General features: G+C 36.6%; 2 protein-coding genes across 2 annotated transcripts in view; one reads left to right on the top strand and one right to left on the bottom strand.

Moving 5' to 3' along the window:
• LOC136866742 (facilitated trehalose transporter Tret1) overlaps nt 1-827 on the top strand; it is a 140,262-nt gene extending 139,435 nt beyond the window's left edge. Inside the window, exon 4 of the mRNA XM_067143869.2 lies at nt 558-827. Coding sequence (XP_066999970.2) covers nt 558-623 — 66 coding nt within the window. The 3' untranslated portion in view covers nt 624-827. The remainder of the gene's footprint in view (nt 1-557) is intronic.
• Nucleotides 828-3,424: 2,597 nt separating this feature from the next.
• The window catches only part of LOC136856878 (uncharacterized), a 1,002,838-nt gene continuing 978,754 nt past the window's right edge, over nt 3,425-27,508 (bottom strand). The window contains exon 13 of the mRNA XM_067135095.2: nt 3,425-13,056. Within this exon, the coding sequence (XP_066991196.2) occupies nt 12,950-13,056 (107 nt within the window). The 3' untranslated portion in view covers nt 3,425-12,949. The remainder of the gene's footprint in view (nt 13,057-27,508) is intronic.

Below are 27,508 nucleotides of genomic sequence, written 5' to 3'. Positions count from 1 at the left end.
AGAAGCGTGGTCATCAACACTCGTTGAGGGGACATCTTGACAGATCTTCAGTCTTGACATGGGATATGTATAGGATAAGAAAAAATCTGGATAAATATAGGAAATAGGAAGAAACATAAGATGAATACAAATGGTGAAAGATCAGGATCACAAGACATACAAAAAATGAGAAAAGGATCTTAATGGAATAATATTATTGGAGAGACAGACAAATAAAAATTAAAACTGAACCTAGTTTTGACTTTTGTATACCTAAGCCAAGTAACCCCACCCTCCTGATGAAGATGGGAAGCAGAAACAAGCTTGTGGATGCTGAGAAGAAATGCGACTGATGAGGAGAGAGCCTGTCTGCTTCAAGGTAGCTGTGTATAAAGATTTGTAAATTGTCTTTGTCCTTTTGTGTTTTCATAGCTGTCCTTGTCCCCTCTTTCTGTCACTCCCTCTTTCCATATTGACCATTCATTGTGTTCATCCTATTATGTGTTCCTTTCCATGTTCCTGTTCTATATACTGTATTATGTGATTTTCACTTGTTTGTTCCTTTCCATTAGTTATAGGCATTCAATACATCCTTGGCTTTAACAGAACAGGTTCAGAATCATTCCGATTTGAACATTGAGTGAGGAGTACATCAGACAATTCCAAGTACTGTACTTTGTAACCAGCCTGTTATGCTTAAAACTTAAAATTGGCAGACTCTCGTATTAGTACCACTACCATTTCTCTTAATAACACCTAAAATACTAGTTACAGTACCATACAATTAAGAAGGAAATAAACAGAGCTTGAAAGCTAACTCTGATGTCTGTCTATGGGCTAAAAAAAAATTACTGCAATAAAGATGAAGACGACTGTTGTTTTACGGGGACTAACATCTAGGTCATCAGTCCAATATATGGAAAGGGAATATAAATTGTAATATCATTTTCTGTATAGCATAAATAAAATTACAATTCTTTTCAGTACAGGTATACAAATGTCAAAAATATGTTTAGTTAATTTTTTTGTCTGTATGTCTGGTTTTTTTGTATCACGTCATGGGAAAATGGGATTCACAGAATTTTTTTGTAACTCTGTATTTATGTTCAAGGATTGCCAGGTTGTGCACTATGCTGTAAGTAAAATATATTATTTGATTTTAATATTAAGGGAGCCAAAATTGAAAATTCTCTCAACATTAGCTGTATTGATAAAATGAAATTAATAGTTGTGTAAAATGTAATTTCCAATCTTTTATGTTTCACATGCTACTACCATATCAGGAATAATAACAAAGATGTTTGTGATTGTTTTATTTTTTACCAACTTCCAGTTATCTCCAGAAATATTAGCTCTGGCTAAATAACGTTTTTAATAATACAGTACTTACAGAAAATTCATTTCCAATCATTTATACCTGATAAATTTTTACTGTTTGAGCTATGACAGTAAATGAGTGTCCGAGGGCAAGTTCAGCTCGCCAGTTGCAGGTCTTTTGATTTTACGCCCGTAGGCGACCTGTTTGTCGTGATGAGGATGAAATGATGATGATGATGATGATGATGACACATACACCCAGTCCCCGTGCCAGCGAAATTAACCTATAATGGTTTAAATTCCCACCCCGCCGGGAACCGAACCCGGGACCCCCGTGACCAAAGGCCAGCACGCTAACCATTTAGCCATGAGACGGACAGCAAAAATATTAGATTATTTTATCAACTGCGAGCATCGCTGGATGGAAATATTGTTCAGTTCTCACGGTAATTAACTAATTGGCGATGGTTGCTGTCATGATGGTTCTTATAAACTGCAAAACCAAATGATCACTAGCCCCTAATCATCAGGAAGATAATGAAGATGACCATCAAATAAGAAAAATGTGAATGGATGATCACTTAAACAATAAGGGAGCACTGAAAGCACAGGTCTCACATGGCTACTATCACCGAGCTAGAAGAAAAGAAAATATAATTACCTACAATGTTCCAAACCCTTATAACTTATCAACAGTAACATTACACTGAGTGACTATTGTTGTTAGTTGAGGTGTGGTCTGTCTCTTCTGCTGTCTCTCATCTCCAATAGACAGCACTATTGCTGCAATTAAAAAACTAACCCATCTACAGCTATTAACTTACCAAAATGGAGGAAAAGTAGATAAAATCAACATTTCAATCAATGAGGATTCTTTATTTATAAATGATATCCACATGTGTTACTGGATCCACCAAATAGCAGGCTGTAACTTCACCACTGCACCAAATTCAGTTTACAAGACATGTTTGAGGATACTTTTCTCTAAACTTGCATAAACTGACACTGGTGCAATTTACAAGAGTTACTGTACCAAATGAAACTGATAAACATGACCAATTTTGGCACTAAAATGACACTTTAAATGCATGAAAAAGTTGACATTAATATGAGGAATAACAAGAACCACAAACTGCATGTACAAAAAAAATGAGCCATCTATATGCAACCAAGTCTAAAAACTGTTCATTATTTAGGATGATCATAGTTATTAAAAAAATATATGAATGCAGTAAATATTTTTGCTTAGTAACAACATTCTCTGGCATTATTAATTACAATAACTAGCTTCTAATAACTTGCTATTCATAGAATAAGAATTAAATTGAGAAATTATCACACAATGGAAAAATGAAAGTGTATCTGAAATGCAGTTTTATAGGTTTTAATACATAAAGAATATATGTTTTACAAAGTGGTGGAACAGACAGACATTTCTTTCTCATACACTTCATCCTCTGAAAGTGATTACTAATTTCTCGTACTCACTACGCAATTGAGTCCTCATTCATGACTCATCAGCAAATCCAAGATGGAACTGACCACGTTTGTTTACCTCTTGTAACTTGGAATCGATACTGATGCCACCATTCAAGTATTCATCATGCCTAGCCTAATGTCGAGTCAAGAAATATTGGAGAATTCCCACAGGATAATGATATTTATTAATAATTCATCTTACGATTCTCCAAATTTGAGCATCATTTGACAACATATATAAAACAATTTATTGTTAATATTTCACCAAAAACATTTAAAGTGATAAATTAAAGAAGAAATGATCACCCAAATGGGTATCAGTGTAGTTTAGTCCTTGCTATAGTCTACTCTGTTAATGTCATTACAGTACTTTCTTGTGGTAGGTGGTACCAGTCACATCCTTAGTTACACAAATTGCTGGTATTGTGGTATGATTTGTCCATACAGATCTTATGGTAGAAACTGTGAATGGTAAATCATATCATCATGTGTCTTAGTTCTTGATTTTCCTTCACAAGCTTTCTTTCAATTATGGTACTTGTAGCATAGAAGTCTAGTTCTATATCTCTCCAGGTGCTTAGTGTACTGGTCTGCAGAAGGCAGGAACAGTCATATCCTGAGGTCTTCAGTATAAAAGGACTCTTTAGTGAATCATCCTTGACAGCGCTGTTTTCCCAACTCTCAGAGCATATTCAAGACAGCGGGATTTGACACTTTCAATTTTCTCAAAATCCCCAAGTTGTAGTTTTTCCCAAATCAGCCCCAGTCTTTAAGTTACTGTGAGGGAGATGATATATGATTAACAACAAAATGAGGTTTAATTATGAGGAACTGCAGACAGTAATTGGAAAACCTTCAAGGTCATTTCTCTTGTTGCAAATTAATTATATACGTGGATATTACGGTGATAACCTGTATTTTAGTAAAGATACTGTAGACCCTTCGCAAACGATACGTATATCATGACTGCAAAAGTTTGATACTGTTAGCACATGTTGGCCTTCGGTTCAAGAGGTCACGATTGGTTTGGGGATTTTAACTTTTGTGTGTGCGCCAACTTACACATTAGGATTCATCTTAGGTAGAGCCGCATTTTCATAAGCGCAGAGATCGCCTATCACGCGACAACTCGAAAGATCTGCACCCAGCTTCGGTGGCCACACACCATCATCAACATTATCATTATTATTATATTTACATGATGAAAAATGCCCAAATACAGTACCCATATTTTATTATTTTGCTTTCCCCCTATTTTATGTCACCCGCATTTATCATTTTCCCACATCCATCGTCATTTTCACCCTCCCCCTTGAAAAACGATGCAACAAGGTTTTACTGTACATAGCTGACAATTAAATTAATAATATATTGTGGTTCCACCTATTCAATACAAGAAAACTTATTAATGCAAGGTTACATTATAAGTCAATCACAACTGTGATTGCATTATCAAATGAAATTCTTATCATTCAATGTACATAGCTGAGTCATATTAAACTAACAAATTCTTAGCACTAACAAAGCAGAAATATAAAATCACTCTTTTGATTTAAAATAGACAGTTATAAAAATGTTCATGAAAATGCCTCATTAACATATCTACAAAAATAAAATATTGTCTTGTGAGGTAATTTCTTTTTCAGCATCACATTTCTATACAGCGGAGCACCAAGCCCATTTTGGGACTTGGCTGTGCACTGAAAGCCAGGTGCCCTTCTTGCAGTCACCTGGTCCTAGTGAAAATCCCATTCAAAGTTTCAGGGATTTGAACTAAGGATACTTCGATTGGGAGTGGAGTGGTTAGATCACAATACCGGTATGGCTCCCTCATTCGTGTTGTGATTATAGATGTTGAACGTTAAAATTTCTCTCTCTACTCTCTCAGTCAGATTAATTGTTTCAGAGCACCAGAAACCCATAACTTTAAATCAGTCCTGATACCACCTAACATGATTTTAACAAAAAAGATAATCAAGCTAAGATTCATAAATATTCACAAAAAATCAAGAAAGTCAAATATGAGTGCAAAGGATTAATTTAAGCCAGTACTTATCACTATAAACAAAATAATGTAAGCAATAGTTTGAAACTGTGTGCTATTTAATAAGAACTTGCAAAGTGTTAGAAGAAGGAGAAAAGTTCAAAAGCTAGATGCAGCACCAACAACTCGAGATCTGTTACTAAGCAGAAATTTTCATTGCATTTTATTATAGTAACACACCATTAGATTGAAAGTTAAGTTTTTAATTGGACAACAGAAACCTTAACTTTATATATTTATATATATTTAATAGATTGATTATCTGCTCACATACTTAGTTTGAAGCATTTCATTGTCTAATCACACTCTTATGAAAGCAAATAACAAATTTCGAGATCCTTAAAAAAAATATTTACAACACACACGCACACACACAAATACCAAATCTGTGTTAAGTCCACATCTGAAAATGGTTCTACATCTTTGCAAGCATTCATTGAAAAAGTAAAGTCACCATGAGTTAAGTGTACAGTAGATTCAAAATCGTTTTTCTCATCCTAACTAATTAGAGAATTTCTCTCAGATAGAAAGGAAAAGCCTTCCAGTTACAAAACATGTATAGCTTCAAGAGTACAAGTCAATATTAGGATGCCCACATATCTTGATCCAAATGTAACACTTTGAGGTAATTATACCCACAAATATCAGCAAACTACAACAGGCAAAGCACCAAACATCTCACAATATCAGTAGATTAAATAAAATGCTAAACAGAAAATATCAGAGGATTTATTACGCTGCTTGTATTTTAGTGAGTGTAAAGTAACAAACCTCCACAAGTCTGAGGTCCCTGACAAGAATTTCTCGAGGAAGAAAACAGAAATCATAAAGGAAGAAATAAGCTGAAAATATTGGATGTCCCAAATTCTCATAGTTTCCAGATGAGTTTGATGACCACTTTTCAACAAAACTGAGAAGTTTCCTCATAGTTATCTAAGATAATACAACTTCCTGTGATTATCTTAAACTAACTACCAATATAATGAAAAGTGATTTCTATCAGTTCGCTTCAAAAGCATTGTCAACGTCCTTAGACAAGATTTCATGTTCTGTCATCAAGAACTTTAATTCTCACTTATGTACTTCAAATCTTCCAAAAGGTCATTTTTCTTAGATCTTATAAGGTCTCATGCTAATACTTCTAGGTGTGAAAATAATAGACCTATAACAGGAATTAGTACACTCGTACTAAATATTTCTGTAACAGAGGTCGAAATCTTCTAATATTCAAACTTTGTTTTCTAACTCTGAACTGTAAACCACAACAGTACACAGATGAAAATGATACTAACACACGAATGATGACAATGGAACTGAACACATAGATATTGTAATTAAGAAACAAACTTATCTCAGAAAAATACACATACTTGGTAAAAATAGACTTGTAAGGCCATTCACAGGTATACAACATATTTTTTTTCCCTACAGAAATTCTAAGTCGGCTTAAAAAAAGCAAGAAATGACTAAAATTTGCTGATTACCTGATCATTGCAATAAAAGTGAAATTTATAAGAAGGAGAATAAGCTAGGTAAACAACTGATAGGGAATCTGCCTCCTGGGCAGCAGCCCTAAATGCAGATCATTCATTGATTGATTGGAGAAAATTAAGAACAATAATCGTACATAAAGCAAGCACAAACCCCACAATTTCTTGCAGAGAGCCCCTTAGATGTGGCCAGTTGTTGCACTAAGTTTGCATACCTATTTATGAGTAGAAGTCTAAAGATCATAATTCTCCTTACTTTTAACAAGATTGATATATTACCGAGCAAGTGGCCGTGCGGTTAGGATCGCGCAGCTGTGAGCTTGCATTCAAGAGATAGTGGGTTCAAACCCCACTGTCAGCAGCTCTGAAGATGGTATTCCGTGATTTCCCATTTTCACACCAGACAAGTGCTCGGGCTGTACCTTAATGAAGGCCACGGCTGCTACCTTCCCAATCTCCCACCCTTCCGTCGCCAAAAACCTTTGATGTGTTAGTGCAAAATTAACCAAATAGCAAAAAAAAATGTACCATTAGGTCAAATTAATGAAAATCAAATTCTTAAATAATGCATCTTTCTGTAAGACATGTAATATATGGAATCTCCAGAATTCAAAACAACTCAACTCAAGAAAAAATACCCAATCATCAAACAGGTTATATGAAACCTGAAACATGGGAATGTGTTTCCTTAGCATGATCAGGAAAATACAGAAGTATGAGAAACCTTTTAATCCTGATTTTACCCTTAATTTCATTCATGTACTTGAATGTATCACTTTCGTACTGCAAGGCCAGTAGGTTACCAACATACAAAATTGAATGCAGTCTTTTTATGATTTACATGATACTTTATAGCAAATTCTTGAAAGATAATCCATGTATTTTCTTAAGATTTCATCTTGCATCTTAAGCAAAATCTACAGCTCAAATTTTTCCTATGTGCTCTTTACTCATAATGAATCCAAAAGATGGGCTATGAAAAGTAAACCAAATTAAATATCAATCTATTCCACAGAAAGAGATCGCTCATATAATCAACAAAAAAGAAATGCAAAGTAAGAGAGGATTCAACCATAAGTAAAATCAATATCATTTTTATTACCATTATTTTATATACAAACAAAATTTAGCGAATCAGAATTAAACAATGAAATATCATTACTAGGATTTACAGTAATTTGCAGTCCAAGAGTTGTTTGTAACCCAGAAGATGATTAAAAAAAAGTATGAACTTTTTCAAAATATTGATAGGTAAAGTATTATTGTAAATTACAGGAACCACCTAGATTTTCTTTTGAAAACAGGAAAAAGGAAGAAAGAACAAAACAGAAAAAGAAGGTCAAAGCAATTACGGTACACATATTAACTAACAATGATGTATATACACCATAGTTTGCATATACTAGGGTACAATCAGGCAAACTGTTTCTTTAAATTTGGAGAAGAATGGAGTGCTGAGAGAATCACAGAAAGCCGCAGCATGGTGTGGGAATTTCCTAGGAGTGGCCAGTTTGAAACTGATACAGTCGAGGAGAGGATGAAGTTCTTTTAAGTGTTCTACTAACGTACTACGGCGTAAATGTTTTTCAAATACAGCATCCAATATATAGAATTATACAAAAAATAATAAAATTATACGAATAGTAATAAAAAATGTGGAAAAAGTACTGTACCTGAAAGTACTGTATTTAAAGACCCACCAGAAATTGTGTTGCGCCTACTCGTACTTCATTTCAGTTCATCGATCTCTTTCATTTCACTGTTTCATTGTATTTTTCTGTAGATTTTTTAAATACCTCATTAAAAGAGAAGTCTATTCTCATTTTGCCAAAATGTGTTAGAGAAACAATGGATGCAACAGGATTTTTAGAATTTTCATGATGTGTACGTAGAACATTGAAACTATCCATATTATTGATACCAGGTGATTTTTTTATTAAGAAGGGTAAACATGGTCAGCAAAAGTCTTCATAATTTTTCACTGCCTCTCAGCCACAGTGATTCTGTATACCATGGGACATCAAAATGTTTTTTTCAAACCTCTATGTGATTTAGTCTTCACATCTTTTAATTCAGGAGTTGATCTGCCATTGGAAATAATATTACTTTTCTCACTAAAATGTACGTTGGTTTAAATGGCTCCCTATATCATAGTCACAACCATAGGAGAATATTTCACCAGCCAATTTAGTAGCCATGTTTCAGGAGTGTAGGGGAAGAAAGAAAAATACCATTTGATTTTGTGCCTAACCGGTAAATAATGCACAACACCAAGCGTGACACACACTCACCATAGCACTTAAGGTCACTGAAACCCAACCTGGACGAGTTTGCTGTTGAAGCGCTGCAGGCAACATGTGGCATAAATCAGAAACATTGAAGATGATTTGTGTATGTACTATGTATCAGTTCAGTTCTTAGGTACTAGATGGCAGTCATATCTTTGCTGACATGTATAATGGAAATATTGTGGATTTAGATTGATGACAGAAAATATCAATTACATAATAAGGAATATACTTCATTTCTGTTTCTTTGTACATTGTCAGCAGCAATACTGGCAACATAGATGCCATGCCCCTGATAGACAATTTTTAGAATATCACATCTAATTTTCATTACTGTAACATTAAGGCTTTTCAGTCTGTTGAAAACACTAATTATAACACATGTAACACTGTAACATACCTGTAAAAAATACACATTATTGAGCACAGATTGACATGTTTCCTTTTACAAGAACATCCTTAGATTATATCAAATCACATTATCATGTGCATATATGTGCAATATTGTTTACATTGCATAAACTTGTCAATGGTTGTGAATTGGTGATGTTATGAGCAAGTGGGATAAATTATGAATGTAGTGGTCCTCCACTGTCACCTTAGTAACTCTGAGAAAGTTTTCTGTACTTACCTAAGCTGCTAATTGTCTGTCACCTCCAGCAACTGTATTTTATATGCATGTGTTATAATTAGCGTTTTTGACAGACTGAAAAGTTACATTAACTGAGTCGCCACTGCAAAGTGTGGCTTCTTTCTTAACAAAATAATGTTCATTACAGGCTTTACACTCACTAATATACTGGATAATTTCAACCATTGTTGCAGGTTTTTAGGACAACTTCCACACAAAATTAAAAAAAACAATGACAACAATACCATGATTAATTTTTCTTCTATTAGAGCATGTATGGCTCTAGCTGACAGAGATATTTCTGGACTTCTAATACATGATATTTATACTCTTCTGCTTGTACCCTGTCTTGTCAAGAAACTATGAGTGATTCCACCCTTTAGGTACAAATTCTGCCCTAATAGGACATGTATACAACATCTCAAATCAAATTTCTTTCAGAACAGAGTCATTGCATTACTTTTGTTATTACTCAGTTCCAGGGGCACTTCACTGATGGCGTCTGATTTTCAAAGGGAAAGGAATACTGTAACAAATGATATTGCTCTATTGGTATGTTTTAACATTACTTTGGCTGCTGATGGTGTTAAGAGAAAACAAAGTGTTGGAATATTGTTCTGACAAGAGATCCTTTGACACAAGCCAACCAACAGCTCTTGGGTTTGACCCTGCAACTTTGAGCATGGGAAAACAAGTGACTAACCACCTGCACTTCTCAAATGATCAGGGAGAGAAAACATCTCCTCCATGAAAGGACAATTTCACTGTAACAGCTTCATTAAATAATAATCTACTGTTTCAGTTACCATGTGCAAGCATTTTGATTTGACACCATTTTGGCTGCCTTCAAGTCAATTTCAATGTTCTGTTTTACTCTACTAGATGACAGAAAAATGGATCATTGGGTAAACACCAAATGTGTCACCAAAGATCTTTTACATGTCGATATCCTATGGCATGGAGTGTCATCCTTCGAAAATCCAACCTCAGCCCAGTTTGAACTCATGATCTTGGGATCTGGAGGCCGACATTCTACCCATGATCCACAGAGGGACCTAAAGCTTTACTACACTGTTCTCAAACAGCCACAGTCGGAACACAGAACAAGAGTGGAAATTTGAAGATATTATTTGCTAAAAAGTCTCATATAGTATGAACATCTGTATCTAGGAGTCCAGTACGACTAATGGTCCACATTCATCAGTCAGCTAGAAACACACTTTCTGTCATAACTAAACATGGAAATCAACATTCTTAACCTAACAATGAATGAACAAAATGTAAGCAAACTCTGTAGTTGTCCTACCACACACCAATAAAATAACCTTCCAAATCAAAGCCTTGGAAATGATTTATTTGGTGGGCAGGTTCACAATAACAAAATATTCTTTGCCAGAAGAAAAAAATATTTTTAAAATGATGGAGATACTATCTTCCAAACAGTTGTCATCTCTTCTAAGAATTATATTCCAAAGATCAGGAACATTTATCACCAGCATGCATTAAAAATGTTTCAAGTATAACTCATTCAAGTAAAACTTAAAATAGCTGGTGTCATTATGGACTGTAAAAACATTATAAAGTAGTAAGTATATGTATCTTTATTTTATCTATTATATTCTTTAAAAAATTTCAAAGGAGATTGCTTGTAAAATTAGAAAAGATACAGACATTGTTTATAACCAAGTGTTTATCAAAGAAAATATAAAAAATGCTGACAATGTAAATACATTAAGTTTTTAGTAATTAAAAAAACACATAATACATATCATACAACTATGCTTTCACTCCTCGTATGTACCTGTTTTGTGAGTTACAAAATGTACAGCAGTTACATTTGATTATCATGACAAAAATTCATAATGGGTCTTGTATCTAACACCATAAAAAACATGGCAAGGAGATCTAGAGAATTTCCACCACCTTTTAAAACTACCCTTATGGTATCATTCTGTGGTTAGTATTCTTGTGTCCCTTATAATGAAGAGGAAAGATATGCCAAGTAACTAGTGTAACAAACTTGAGAGCCCTCCTCCCTCCCCATAAAATCCAAGTAACTATACAGTATAAATCCTTACAAATACTACCAGCTATAAGTACAATACAACCTTTTAAAGAAATAAATACATCTCAATAATGTGTTTACAAAAAATCTAATTAGTTTCCTTTTAATCAAGCTGAATGATTCAGTCATTCATATTCCATAAAATGCTCGAGTTGCTTCTTCTTCAAGAATTTTGATTGTAGGAAAGAAGTTCATACATGGAACAATAGCATTATAAGAGAAGGATATTTTATATTACAAATGAAACACACTTCAAGTAAATAAACAAATAATATGGATTTACAACAAACATTTGAGAAGGCACTGAAGAACATATCTCTTTCTGAAGACTTCAACGCTCTGTTCAGCGTTAAAATATCAATCATGGAGAAAGGCAGAAAGCAACGTGATTTGGTTAATATAAAAAAATAATAGTTAAAAAAGATGAACTCTAAAATTTCACATTAAATACAATGATTCTTAAGTGTGGCAGATTTTTAAAAGTCAAACACAGAAAGCTCAGTCTCAAAAAAAAAATAAGAAATTTTTCAAAATAAGAAATTATTTTAGAAGTTTCAGCTTCATACAACAAGAGCTGGGAGAGTTCCTGTTTATATTTCTGCATCATGTCCAAGAATGGGTAAATATTTCAGTATTTTGTTAACATGAAATTAAGTGCAGAAACTGGGAGTTCATCAATTACCACTGCTGACCTATTGTATGATCTTCCTCTAACAATGAAATTCTCCAGTCCATTTACATTTATATTTGCCACATTCTTATCTCAGTGTACAGTTGTTGATGTGGTAAAATTACACATCTATCAATATATTTTTGGAGTAGATGATTGAGGTACAAATCTGAGAAAGAGATTCAGTTACCCATCTAGGAACTTGACAATCAACAGTATTGGAGTGCTTGCAACTGGTTTCCAAAATAAACCAAATTTTAACTTCTTTAAACCTCACCAAAATGAAGTAAAAAGTAGTTAGTGAAGATTAACACTGTATGGTTACCTGGGGTACAGGATGTCACTACCACTGGTCATATTCAGGTCATTATAAGGAAATGCTTAAAGCAACCCATTGGTCTTTTCACTCTTAAATCACATCCATTCACTGGGCATGGCTTTCATACACAATCCAATGCCAAAATATAATACCATGTCCAAGATATATATATTTTTCTTCACATCTACACTCGTTAATGCCTAACGTTAGCTGGTCCAGTTGTCACGCTATCATAAGCTGCCTTACAAAAATTAAATGTTCACATCTGGAATTTAGTATTCACCAATCTTCACAACAGTGTGACTGAGTTCCTTTGACAAATGTTAATATATACATCTTTCAGTCAAATATTCTCAGACATGGTGCAACACATACTGTTTCTCTCTTGTTAACTGTTTTATATACAATCTCATTATCAAACTCTCCTCATTTTCTAGGCAAACCAATAATATATGTTATGATTAATGTTGTGAGTGCAGTCTATTTCTCCTGGTTAATTATTTAGGCACGGCTTTACCAGTGTGTCCAGTTTCCAGTGCAACCTTAGTGTAAGGTGAGGGAAAACTTACAGATATCCTTCACTGTTCAGTTGCCAAGCATAGGGAGAGTTTTGTAGCAACACTTGATTCTCATTCATTACTTCCTTATAAGAGTGAGATTGCCGTCATCATCTCAAGTTTGAAATCACTATCACGAGAACGATGATGCAAAAGACAGAGGGCACCATGATAACTGTTGTAGACACTGCACCCGTAGATGCCTGAGCACAGTGACCTAAAACAATACATAACAATCAGTATTTTATTACCTATCAAATTTCTAAATTTCACATATGGGGATTGTTTCACAAGTCAAGGCACTTTGTTATATCATCCAATAAAGCTACAGCTATGGAAATCCATTATATGCCTTTGAAGGCCACTGAAATGTGCTTGTCAACATTATCACCAAATTGGGATCAGATATAGACGCTAAAGATAAGGGGCAATTGAAAGAGACATAAATAGAAATCATTGTAATATTGTGCATAAAACAAGCTCAAAAGTAAATTACAAGCAGGTTTCTTCACTTGCAATAATTTGATTTATCATGGTGTTGCCTTTACAATTAAATAACTCCAGATGAATATGACATGACTCATATTAAGTCCACTTCTGCAGGTATTTTCTAGTATGTATTAATCTTGCATTAGTTTTGGCAGACTGGGAAAATAAGTTATATATCTTGAACACATACCAGTAAATCATCATTTGCAAGCCAACTAAATTAGAATAGATAAACCAGACTGTAATTAAGCAATTTATCATTACATACATTTGAGTACATTTTTAGAGTATCTTTCTACCGATTAAGAGCACGAATTAGTTTAATTCCAATTTTACAATTTGGTTTACCTCGCACCAACACAGATAGGTATTATGGTGACAATGGGACAGGGAAGGGCTAGGAGTGGGAAGGATGTGGCCATGCCTCATGTGAAAATGGAAATAGAAAACCATCTTCAGGGCTGCTGACAGTGGGGTTCGAACCCACTATCTCCTGAATGCAAGCTGATAGCTACGTGACCCGAACCGCACGGCCACGTGCTCGGTAGTTTAATTACATACACACTGTACCAGAAATGACAGTACAGCAATTATTGTGTGTTTAAATCACAGAGTATTTCATCACGTGAGAACGTGGAGCCAATGACATAGGCTGCGCCACTTCTGGCTACAGTGGGGACATGTCACCCAGGTTCAGCTGATATCACATTTTATTTTATATCTCTGATGATAATCGAGATCCAAAGAAATTGACAATTGCAATATGTGTATTTCAAGAAAGCCTTCACAAGACCTACCAGTTTTAAGACAATCAAGACATTATTGTGAAAGTTGGTAGGACACATGATGAGAATGCCAGGAGAGAGAATACCAAAGAGAGCATTCATGGATGCAGAGACTGGAAAGAGGCCTAGGGGATGGCCTAGAATGAGATGGAGGAGCTCTGTTGTGGACTGTATTGCAAATAGAGGAGTCGATAGCAATAAAGTACTAGAAGAGGAATGGTGGAAAGATCGAGTAAGGTGGAGGGCTTTGGTAGACTACCCTACCCAGAGAGAATCTGGAAAAAGGAATGGATGAAGAAGAAGAAGAAGAAGAAGAAGAAGAGAAACTGATGCAATCAGCATGATGTGACTCACAGGCTACGGTTATCAGCTATATAAGCTGAACACAAATCATACTCAACATCCAGTCTACAATCCACAGCAGTATCGTGCTTTTTGACTGCTGGATCAGATCAGAATTTCTGCATAAACTCTGTGTTAAAAGACTTAATTATTTTCCATGTTGAGACAGTACTTAACTTTTGGTGATCTCATATTGCGAGTGAACACTTATATTTACTCTTTGTGTTAAAAGACTTAGCTAATTTCTACACTACGAGAATACTTAAACTTTCCACGATCATATAGTATGAGTTGATTCCTAATTGTGTTTGACAATTTGCTTCATGTGTCGTAAATTCAGAAATATATTTATCTTCATTAACTGTGAAAGAACTTGTACTTTTAGAGGCAGTGTTTGAGAGTGTAAATAAATTATTATAAGTGTTCAGTTTATGACCATGTGTAGGAACCTGTAAATACGCATTCTACCTACAAATTCTCAGAAGGTTTTTTTTTTTTGGCGTAAGTTATCTCCAATTTATTTCTAAGTCGACATTGCAACTTGATTTACTTTTCACAAAGAAACTCATTGTAGGTGTCAACGTCTACAGACTTTTATTTTTTGATGAATTGATTTGAATTTCGCCTAGTGAAACAATTAACTCATCGGTTCTGATTTTCCTTTCGGAACTTGTACTTCCAAATTCACACTTCAAACTACAAGTGAGGGTGATCCGTCATCACGAATGTCTGTTGAGGGAGCCACAACAGGACACATGGTTTCATAATGAGAATACGTGTTTCCACGGTAAGGACATCACTAATGGGTCTTGGGTAACAATCACAATTATAAACTATCAATACGGGGCTAATGAAGCTAATAAGCTACAGTCTTGGAGTATATGCCATCCCAAAAATCTGCTCCTGTTTATAAAGGTGATATGAAACATTCATTGAAATAAAACCAAGACTTCAAATTTAATGACTATTCTTGAATCTCTCTGTACCCACTCCAATAGTGTACCACACACACCCTGTGTATCAAAGTAGACAAGTTTCATGTTCTCTATTGTCCCCTTCAAATTTGGCCTATAATAAGCATTTATTGTATTTGCGTGTGTAAGACTTTATTTCATCAGCGCGGACGATATTCTCCAGCCTTGTATAACAGAGACAGCTCCCAGCAGGTCAAAAACCGGTCCTATTGGCAGGGGAAATGTATTGATTTTTCTTGGCGGAGCGATCAGCTGGCCACGTGACACAGTGAAGGGAGCGAGCCAAGGTCACCAAGACACGCAGCCTGTACACATGTGAGATCTCAAGCAGAAGTAATTTCTAGAAACGAACACTAGACGTTGACCAGTTACGGACAATTATAGTGCCACACCCCTTTCCCTGGATATGCATAAAAACCCCTGTTTCCGGAAGAAACGCTCTCTACTCTTCTTCTCTGCGGTTCTGTACTCTGATACTCTTCTGTTCATCCCTCTGCTGCAGACGGACTTAGGCATGCTGTGAACTTCGTAGTGATATCTACTGTCTACTTCAAGATGGTTATTTATTAAAGCAATTACCTAACAGTAAAACCAGCCACCCTCATTTATAATTGAATCAACGAGCTCGGCAGATTTTCTTCACCACAAGTTACGTATTTTTCTATCATTAATTTCATCGCGTGTGTGTGGAGCATATTTTAAAACTGTTTGTTAGTTTCAGCCTCTACTCAACGAGAAGAGAGAAGAAATCGCCACGTGTTAGAACGAGTGTCTCAAGATGCTGTCATATTGCGAAGAGGAAGCCTGCAACAACTTTATTTGGAATACTGGTGCTACGATGACCTGCTAAAAATGTAGGCAATCTTCGTCATGGGGAGATAGCGACCCCGGGCAGATAGCTGACCACATGTTCCAGACCATCGGCGAAGATCCAGTTACAACATGCATTTAAGTATACTTTAATAATGTATATCTGTTCATCTTTTTAGAAATAATGCTCTTATTCATTAGTGGTAATATTTGAATATTTTCACTGTTTTTTCCAATGGGAGATGGTAGTTTTTGTCATTCATGTGTGTATGATTTTGATCTCTATTAGTTTAGCTAGAACGTGTACAGTGTGTCTTCTACGATTATTCTAGCTGCCCCATTTAATAGTCTAGAGCAGGGATGGCGAACCTTATCCAACTAGTGTGCCATTTTAAGTCTGGTTTATTATTCTCAACTGTTGACTGTGCCAATTGTTATTTTCTTTTAAGAAATGGCTACAACCTACAACCTCCCCCCTCCCCTGATCCGCGACTTCCTTTCCAAATTCCAATTATGTTTCATAATATTTATTTATTCATTTATGTATTTACTGATTTATTTACTTTTTAGATACATATCTTGTAAATATATTTGACTGCATGTTCCATGGTCGTACTTTGCAATTACTGCTAAAATACCTTTCTTTTTTAAATGTAAGTTTTTAGAATACCTAATATTATTTGTAAAAATATAAAAATAAGCCCCCATTGTAATATACTTCGTCATTAAATATTATTACCGGGCGAGTTGGCCGCGCGGTTAGGGTGCGCAGCTGTCAGCTTGCATCCGGGAAATAGTGGGTTCGAACCCCCCTGTTGGCAGCCCTGAAGCTGGTTTCCGTGGTTTCCCAATTCCACACCAGGCAAATGCTGGGGCTGTATCTCAATAGAGGCCACGGCCGCTTCCTTCCTACTCGTAAGCCTTTCCTCTCCTATCGTCACCATAAGACCTGTCTGTGTCGGTGTAAGAAAATAAATATTAGATATAAAATTCAAAAATACTAATATTGCCAATGGACTTGACTTCCTCCTTTCGCTTCAATATCTTTCCATGTTGTAGTTCGAATGCCCAACAATTTTACTTATTTCTCGCTCATAACATCTCCACAAGAAGTCGGAAAAAACAGCTATCCTCGCTTGTAAGGTCACATCCATGCTTTCATCAAAACATACTTCATACATCTGGGAGTTATCCAAATTAGCTTTCAATTGCTCCGAAACTTCTTCACACATCCTTATTATTCTATCCTTAACTGCAGTTCAGCTGGCTGGCATTAATTCTGATAATTATTTATTGTTTGTTAGGGAAGTTCTCAAATAATGTGTCAGACGTCAACAAGAAAGTTTGTTTCAAGAACTCGCCATCAGAAAGCGGTTTCCCATGCATGCTGTACTATGCAGTGAGAGAGATGGAAACAGCCGCACTGATACTATTCCTAGAGTGGAAATATGATACAAAAGAACTAGTTTGTTTTGTGTAAAGTTCGATATTTTGTGATACGAACTCTCTTCCTTCTTCAATGGCATGGAACAAACATTTGAATGATTAGTCTCGAAATGGCGCTTTACATTAACCACGAACCTACTACGCAGGCGTAGCAGGGGGAGAGGTGATACTCCCACGTGGCGCGTCCCAGGTGGCGGATAGGGGGTTCCTAACCGGCTTGCCGGCGGACTTGAGGGAAATAAAATACCTCTCGCGGACCAAACACACTACCCCCTGTGGGTGGGGGAGGCAGACAAAGAATTCACCCACAGTATCAACTGCCTGTCGTAAGAGGCGATTAAAAGGGGCGACCAAGGGATGATTGTCTTGGAACCATGAAACTACTTGTGATTAGTACCACCACACGGAGAGCATCATGGGTCGCTTTTCCTTGCGAGTAGTACCACTCTGTTAGGTACTCAATAGTTTTGTGATTCGTAGCACTCAAGCAAGGTTCAGTGTTGGTTTCCAATACTCGTGAGTCGTACCCATGTGAGCAACACCACGGGTCTGGGCGTTGCCTGTGAGTTGTACCACTATGTGAGCGACACCGTAGGTCTGCATTGCCAGTGATTAGTACCCACTATGTGAGGAACACTACGGGAATACCGGCGCCCGTGATTAGTACACCTAGGTGAGGAACCTCATCGGTTTGCGTTGGCTATGAGTGGCGCCATTGTGTGAGAAACAACATAGGTCTGCGTTACCTTTACGACGTACAATACTTGTGAGTAGTACCTTAATGTTTGGAACACTGTGAGTTTACGCTACCTTTGATTAGTACCGCACCTTGAGAAATATCATGGTTCTACTTTACTCGCGACATGTACCATACTGAGGGGCCTTAGACCTGGTTTTTGGATCCCTTTAGACATCAAGCATAATCGATTCAGGACTGTGCTTTATAAGTAGTCCCTTGGTCAGTAATACTATTATTTATGACCGTTTATGAGTCGCATCCACTGTTTTTTTTGTTTGCTTGTTTCTTGTTTGTATTTTTTTGGGGGGGGGGGGTAATGTCCATCCATTCATTTTTCATAACATTTTTATTTATTTTGGTCAGTGGATTTTTTAACTTTTTGTTGTCATTTCATTTCGTACCAATAGGGGCCGATGACCTCGATGTTAGGCCCCTTTAAACAACAAGCATCATCATCATCATCATCAGCTTTACATTAAATGTGGGGAATACAATTGTATCCGAACGCAGGCAATACATCTTTCTATCAGTCCGAATTCCCTTGTCCACTGTTCTTGAAAGATCCGGTCACAACCTTTGTTAAGTTTCTGTTCTTTTCGGCAGTGAAAACATGTTTGAAAGGTCCGTATAAAAAACCACCAGAAAACGACCCTTATCTCACTCGACTTTTAGACCTATCAGTGTAGTAGTATTGCCATATTGCACGTCAAATGGAACAAGTATTTAGATTTTCGATATTTATTTCTTGCACGTGAAACACTATAAGATATGTATTGTCTGTAGTACAAGAGTATATAAAAACATTATTATGTGCATGTGGCGTGCCACCGAAATCATGTTCGCGTGTCACCTAGTGACACGTGTGGCACAGGTTCGCCATCCCTGGTCTAGAGTGTTTAAAATCATTTACCTCACCGATAATTAACAATTTAATTTTTGAAAAATATTTTTTCGGATGTCGTGTGGGACAGATTTACGGCATGTTGTGTTGCGCCGGATTTCTATGTTAAAATTTTCTTCATGTGTGTTTTAAGGCGTGTTAGTGTCATCTGACATATTGTCGAATTCTAGTCTCCGCGAATTTTAGATCTCGCACATCTAATAATAATAATAATAATAATAATAATAATAATAATAATAATAATAATGAATTTTCATCTCGGGTTAAATAAATGAATAAGGGTCATGAGTTTAAATATTGCTTGATCTTGTGTGTATAATGTTAATGTGTGCTCAATTAGAATGAATATGAGCCTGGAATATGCCAGATTCTCGTCGGATCTTTATTATATTTATTGACTTGTGGATGGATTATTACTGTATGTTTGTGACTTGTGAATCCATTTATTGAGTCTTATTTGGAGAATACATTTGTGGAACGTAATTTCTTCAAGTGGAGCACGTGTTAATCAGTAGATGTGTCGTTGAGTAATAATAATGTCGTGACTCATGAACCATTAAGGTGAATGCTTATATTTGACCTGTTCTATGTGCATTTTTGTAGTCGACAAATTCTTCAGGCATCAACCGCCGATATTACCATGAACAACTTTGTTAATTTCATCTTCTTTAATTAAGTGATTAATAACTAAACTTCATCACATTTCTGAGAAACGTAAAATAATTTTTCTTTGCCCAATACCGTCATCGATTTCCAATATTTAGGATTAAAAATCAGAATTTAAATTCAAAGGCTAGAATTCACTGTAAATAGTGTAAATAATTCTCGTGTTCCTTAGTGTGAATGCTGTGTGTGTGAATGATATTATTTCAGTGCATTATAATATTTTCTTTGACCATGATTTTGGCCGGACCACGTGTTCGCTACGTTGAGCCTTGATTATCAGCGTCGTGTTTGTGATGGCATAACTTTTTGAAATTTAAACCTTTAGTGAATTTTATGTGTTATTTAAGTAAAGAAAGGTTTAGAGTATCACACGGTAATGAATAAGGAAGTATCATTTCCATGGACTCGGTTCACCATTTAAATTTGTAAAGCCGACGATGTTAAAAATTCCTTGGAAGTGTCAAATATTAAAAAGTAACTTTTCGTTTGTCAGACAAAGTGTTAGAGGAAGATTGAGAGGAATAATTATTGTACAGGCACAATGGTGCAAAATTTAAGCCCAGTAGAGACATTTTTGAATGATATTCTGATAAGATTTTTGTTTAATTAATTTTTCAATTTAATTGAAATGATGCTTTATTCAACACTTAAGGAAGGAAGAATTTATTTAAGATAGATGTTGAGATGAGTGAATATGGTTATTTGACATTCAAGATAAAAGGAAATCAGATTAATTTCATTTTCATTTAACTTGTAAAGAATAATTCATTTTTGAGAGGAGGTCCTCCAACAAAATAATTTTCATTTTGTTATTATTTCATTGAGCCAGAAGTAGGCTAATCTAGGTGTATATTTTTCAGAATAATGTCAACCAACATAAAGGAGATTTGGTGCAGAAAAAAAAGGAAACTGGCAGAGAAGAATAAATTTTTATTTTATCAAGATTACTAATTAAATTTTGTTGTTGTCAAATGTGTTAGTTCACAATAAAGGTCAAAACCTGTTGTTTTAGATTTTTGTGTTATTGTCGCTAGTCCTTGTCTCTTTCCCTGCCTTCGAAAATAAGTAAAGCCAGACAACGAACGGTCCACCCTCGGGACTCTCGTTCTCTGGCTGAGCTATGCCCAGTAAGAAGGGGGCAGTATTGATAACGGACAACTGTGGTATGGGGATAGATCCACCTAATCAATACAAATTTGTTTACTAAATCACTGGATTATTATATATTCATAGATATGGGACTAGTTCTGACCTGAGTTGAGATCATCATTAGCCTTATAAGTAAACCTAGAAATCAAATTGGTATCGTACATAATAAGATGTTGTATTTACATTCTGATGTTTAGTGTTGGCCAACTTTGAACACACTAGCATATCCGAAATATAGTAATACAAACATAATGACGAACTATCAGTAATGTTTGGCAATGAAACATGGAGTGGAAATATACACTGGTAATGTGTACAATTAGGGATGCTATTTGACAGCTAGATGTAGTTGAATGCTGTTGCATTGTTTGTGGGTCCCTTTAACATATCACAAAACATATAGTGTGTACCCTCGCCGTTCATTTTCCTTTTTTCAACTTATCTATTAGGCCAGATCGATCTGTGTGTATTCTTATATTATTTGTGTATGTGTTATTTTCTCTGTTCTTTAATAAACTGTATTTTGCCCCTTCCCCTTTATGACCCCAGGGAAAAGGGAAGTTATTTCCACCCAGGTGGATTTTCCCATCTTTATGTTGGTGTGCCTTCTTCTCGTCTTCACGCCCGTCTCGTCGCTCCCCGCCTCGCCCCGCTTCTCTCGAGAAGGGGGAGGTGTGTGGTGTGTATATGCTGAGGTCAGTGCCTCTTGTAAGGAGTTCCTCAGATCGCTTCATGCGAGTAACTTGTCTGGCCGAAAGCAGCGGCTTGCTCCGTTCGCTTCATCTACAGGTGTGGAGGTAGGAAGAATGTTCTTCAGCCTTCTTTTGGGCTAAGGGGGGAGGAATTTCTTTAATCTTGAAAATGTAATGTTCTTGGTAATTGTTCTAGGAGAGGCTACAGGCCTCGTTAGTTGGAAAGAATACGGTTCTTGAAGGACATGTTAATGTATGAGATCTGTTTTTTTATCTAGTCTGTCGTACTGGGTTTTAATATAATTGGTTACAAGGCTGAGCCTCTACTGTTTTGTATAGTTAAAATTTTTGAGCAGATTTTGCAGTCAGTACTATTTTGCCCTTATGGAAGTTAATTTGTATGTGGCCAAACACTTCTAAAATTGTTAAATATTCGAGAATTGTATTGTGATACTCGAGTGAGAATGTATTTGAGAAACACCCCACTCATGTTATGAAGGGAATAGTGGAGACTTTGAATAGTGTAGGGGCAGGACCCCGTTTGTAAGCAATGTTTGTTCTTGTTGGGTTGCATTATATTAATAAATATCTAGCATAGCAGATGGCCTCGGTTCGCGCGAACTTTTCTATCGACCTTATTGCAAGACTGCCAACGGCCGTAGCCGTGTTGAAACACCGGATCCCGTGAGATCTCCGAAGTTAAGCAACATTGGGCGTGGTCAGGAGTTGGATGGGTTGCCACGCGCTGTTGGTGGGGAGTAAGGGAATGGAGGAGCGGAAAGGAACTGGCCACCCTACCGCACGTAAACTCCGGCTCAGGAATACCTCTGCGGAGGTTCGGACCTGCCTTCGGGCAGAATAACCTTTACCTTACCTTATTGCAAGACTGGTAAATGGCTCTGATCTTAAAGCCCGCACCTTCCATATTTCCGCTTCTGCTGCCTATTCTTGGTGCATAGTGCATCATCATCTAGGTAAACTTATAAGGCTGATGATGACCCCAACTCGGGTCAAAACTAGTCCCATATATAAATAATATAGCGATTTAGTAAACAAATCTGTATTGATTAGGTGGATCTAACCCGATACCACAGCCAAACGCTTTGTAGTCTGCTCAGGCTCATTAAACTAGCCTTAAGTGTGAGTATATCCTGGCACAACACATATATTCATGCATGCATACATGTATACATACATACAGTACGACTGGTTATAATGACATCCAAGGGACCTGATAAAATGTGTCACTATAAATTAGTATTGTTATAACCAAGATTCTTGCTATAAGTCGAGTAAATAGGAAATAATACAGAACAAAACTTGCCATATACTCCCGAATACCATCTGCACTTTTTTCACCAAAATATTGGTTCTAAATCTTGGGTGCGGGTCGTATTCAAGCCGTTCATTCTTGTAAATATTTACTATGTTTACATGGAATATTGAAATAGATTTGAATACTGTTACCGTACTCAACATATCACATGTAAACGGGCATTCAGGTCTTATTGTGTTTTAGCTGCGTTCTAGAAAACAAGAAAGATTTTTCTCAATACGGTTGCAGTGGCATGTAAACGCGAAATGTAAGGGAATGAAATACGGTAAATCAAAGAATATGGGTAAATATGTGCTAAATATGAAAGCTGCTGCTGTGGATGCTTGATTGTCATTTGTTTCACAAGTGTTGCCAGCATGCTGGGTGCGCGAATAGCTGATCTCGCGGCTACTTTGCAAGAGTCAAGACTGTTGGTTACAGAAGTCTACCTTGCTCACATTCGAGTTCCGTATCTGTCCCGTGAAAGTGCTGTCTCAATAGTAAGTGATGGATTCAAAACAGTGTCTTCAGTCATTTACTGTGCGTGAAAAACTTAAAGTTGTAAGTGAAGCTGAAATATATGGAAATCATGCTGTTGGCAGAAAGTATGATATTGATGAATCATGTATTCGTGATTGGCAGAAGAAGAAGGAAAAACTAAAAAGTAATGGCGATTGCAGAGCGTTCCATGGGCAGAGTGAAGTGTTTCCAGAAATTGAAGAACGACTCCACAAATTTGTGATAGAAAAACGTGAGTTAAGATATGGTGCTTCTAGTGAAATGTGTCAATTGAAAGCACTAGAGGTCTCAAAAGAACTCAAAACATAGGGTTTTATTGCAAGCCGCAGATGGATCCAAAACTTTTATCAAAGAAAGGGATTGTGCATTTGGAGACGTACGTCTATTTCACAATGTCTCCCTGGGGCGTATAAAGAAAAATTAACGGCCTTTCGGCATCACATTATTCATTTGAGGAAGCAAAATTCTTATTTGCTGTCGCAAATTGGGAATGCTGACCAGACACCTGTCTATTTTGAAATGCTGTTGGAAAATACAGTGGGTATGAAGGGTTCTAAAACTGTAAACATCAGAACAGGTGGTAATGAAAAGCAACGATGCACGGTAATGTTGTGCGTATTAGCGGATGGAACCAAACTCCCTCCATATGTGGTTCTGAAAAGGAAAACACTTCCAAAAGGAAACTTGCCGTCCAGTGTTATTACAGTTGAACCTGACTTATACGTATATCAAGGGGAAGAGAAAAAACTACTTGTAACTGAGAATTACTTAGAAATCAGACTTACACATCACATATTTACTGAAAAACCAATGGAATAGACTTACATGTGTAAATCCCTGCAAATAATAAATACATCAAGACAGAAAATATTATTTTGAACTTGGTCCAGCCTTAAAGAAATCAGATAGTTTGGCTTGTTTCACTTTTCTTGCATTAAGAATATAAACCTCCTTTAGCAAACTTGGTAATGCATTCAAAGCATTTTCATTACAACTTTTCGCACTGATGTAACGCCTACATACTTCGATTGCACTTAACACTCCACTTAGTTCAGGTGTCAAGATTCAAGTCGTTATCTCCATCTCCAACGTCACTATCGCTTGTAGCTGGTCCATCACCACCATGTTGTTGGCATACATCAGCAATAATCTCTTCATCTGGTAGTTCTCCACATGCAGCCAGATTGTCATCGAAATGCACAAAAGTATCGAATTCTATTTTTTATACACCCACCGGTAGCGTTAAATCATTACCAGACAAAACTTCGTCCCCATAATCATAATTAGAGGCAGCCTCTTCTTGTAAGACACCAGTTTTGCAGGAACAGTTGCTGATTGTGGAGGATGACACCTGCTTCCAGGCAGCTGAAATAAAGTTCATGGCTTGTAGCAAATTAATGGAGAGAAGTTCATTTCCTGCATCACTCAGTGTTATTAAATGTTGAACCAGCATTTTTCTATAATGCACTTCGAAATTTGCAATGATGCCCAATTCAAGGGGTTGTAGAACACTGGTACAGTTAGGAGGGAAAAATTCCATTCGGACATTCTCCAGAAGGATTTGAGGTGGATGTACTGCACATCGATCCATAAGATGAAGGATCTTCTTCTGTTTCTTTTTCATTTTAATGTCCAGTTTTTTCAACCACTGTTCCACTGGATTCAACTTCCTTAGGTTTTGTTTTCGCACCCTTAAAACACCTCGGATTCTTCGATTTTCTTATCACAAGTGGAGGAAGTTTGTCAGATCCACCTGCATTGGTGGTGATAAGTACTGTTACACGAATTTACTTTTCTTCCCTCCGTGGAATGAGTCACCTTTTTCAGCTAATGTCTTATTATGAAGGAGATTGTAGAATAGGCCAGTCTCATCACAGTTGTAGATGTTTGGAGGCTGATAATCGCTTACGATACCCGGCATAACCTCCTCTTTCCAGTGTTGCACCGTGACGACGTCTGCAGATTTTGAGTCACCCCAAATTGTTCTCCCTGTAATTCCATGACGATATTTAAATCCTTGCAACCATCCCGATGAAGCCTTGAAATCAGCAGTGATACTCATCATTTTAGCTAAATCTATCGCCTTTGCCTTCAGCATGTCTGCACTAATTGGTAGAGCTGCAGCCCGCTTTTGCTGGAACCATGTGAAAAGTGCTTTTTCCAAATCTACGAACCTTCCTTCTTGCTGACGGCTGCGCTTTGCTGATTTTGAACCCAGTTTTAAGAACTCATCCAAAATAGCGTTTCTTTTACTGATGACTGTACATAGCGTGGTATAAGCAATGCCTAAGTCTGAAGCGATTTCAGTTTTTGTTTTGTGTGGATTAGCGTCCACTTCTCGTATAACTTTTCCCTTTTCTGTTCTCCATGGCTAATCAAAAGCAACTGAATGACAAAACTATTGTTCAACAGTAAACATCGGATACCGGCATCGTGGACATTTCATTCTCCGTTGTTCCCACGAAAGAAATTCTCATATTCCAACAAATTTACTGTATTTTCTTTTGTTTACGCACCGAAACCGTCCATTTTGCTTACAATGTACCTTAATCTTTGGCGGCGTGTTAAAAAAACGATGAAGGTAGACGAGGAGCGAAGGGGGCTCGTCTTTGTTAAGCCGTCAGTAAGTAAGGGTCAACAATGTCACTCGGCGAAACTCTCTGTTCTGTTTCAGCACCGAAACCCGATCGCTCTATTTCCGCCTACGTCGACTAAGAGGAAACGTCGTAAATACAGTAGTTTCCTTTTAAAAAGCACATTCTCATTACAATTACGCAAAACTCAGTTATATTTCACTGGCACTTAATACGTATAACAGCGAACTACGTATAAATGGATTACGTATAAAAAAGATTTAATTAACACGCTTTTAAATTATATTTTGCCGGGACCTGAAGGAAATTACGTACAAATACGAATTACGTAGAACAGGGTTACGTATAAAGCAGGTTTAACTGTATTAGAACACATGAGTTCGGCTGGATGGAGAGTGCGTTAGTTGAGGACTGGGTGAAGTACATTTGGCAACGTCACCCGGGAGCTTTGTTACAAAAACGGGACATGCTTGTGTTGGACACTTACCGAGGACATACAACTGACGCTGTAAAATATATGATGAGGAAAGGAAAAACCGATCTTGCGATAATTCCCGGAGGACTCACTTCTATTCTACAGCCGTTGAATGTGTGCGTGAACCAGCCTTTCAAAACTGCAATGAAACAGTTGTACACCAAATGGATGTCCGATGGTAATCACGCGTTAACACCAACCGGACGAGGCCTGAAGTGGGACTAATATGCAGCTGGATCAAGACCACATGGGTGTGCATTCCTAATGATCTAGTGCCCAAAAGCTTTAAGAAATGTGGAATTTCAAATTCAGTGGACGGTAGTGAGGATGACTATTTGTGGAAAGATGCCAGCGACAAAAGTTCCTATGTTGATAAACTTAACCATGATAGGTTAATATGGTTGTTTGATCAATACTGACTTGTCTGAATCTATTACAGAACCATTTAAAATATAGTTTTACTTGAATCCGTCTTGTCAATACACCTTATAATGAAAGAAAACTATTTATTTTACCATACATGTTTCGGGAAGTCATCACTGATGAAGGGAATGGATGACTTCCCAAAACATGTATGGTAAAATAAATACTTTTCTTTCATCATAAGGTGTATGGATAAGGCGGACTTAAGTAAAACTATTCTAGTTCTGTAATAGAAAGTTCCATTGAAACTTCAGATGACGACAGTGAATTGTGAATGGTCTAAGTATTGGACCAATTTTATTTATGATTTTTGTGATGATCTTATTAATTGTAAGCTGTTTGAATTTATA

Source organism: Anabrus simplex, chromosome 1 (genome assembly GCF_040414725.1).
Source record: "Anabrus simplex isolate iqAnaSimp1 chromosome 1, ASM4041472v1, whole genome shotgun sequence".
NCBI classification, from domain to species: Eukaryota; Metazoa; Arthropoda; class Insecta; order Orthoptera; family Tettigoniidae; genus Anabrus; species Anabrus simplex.
The sequence above is the reverse complement of the archived record's forward strand: the minus strand, read 5'-3'. Positions and strand labels throughout refer to the sequence as shown.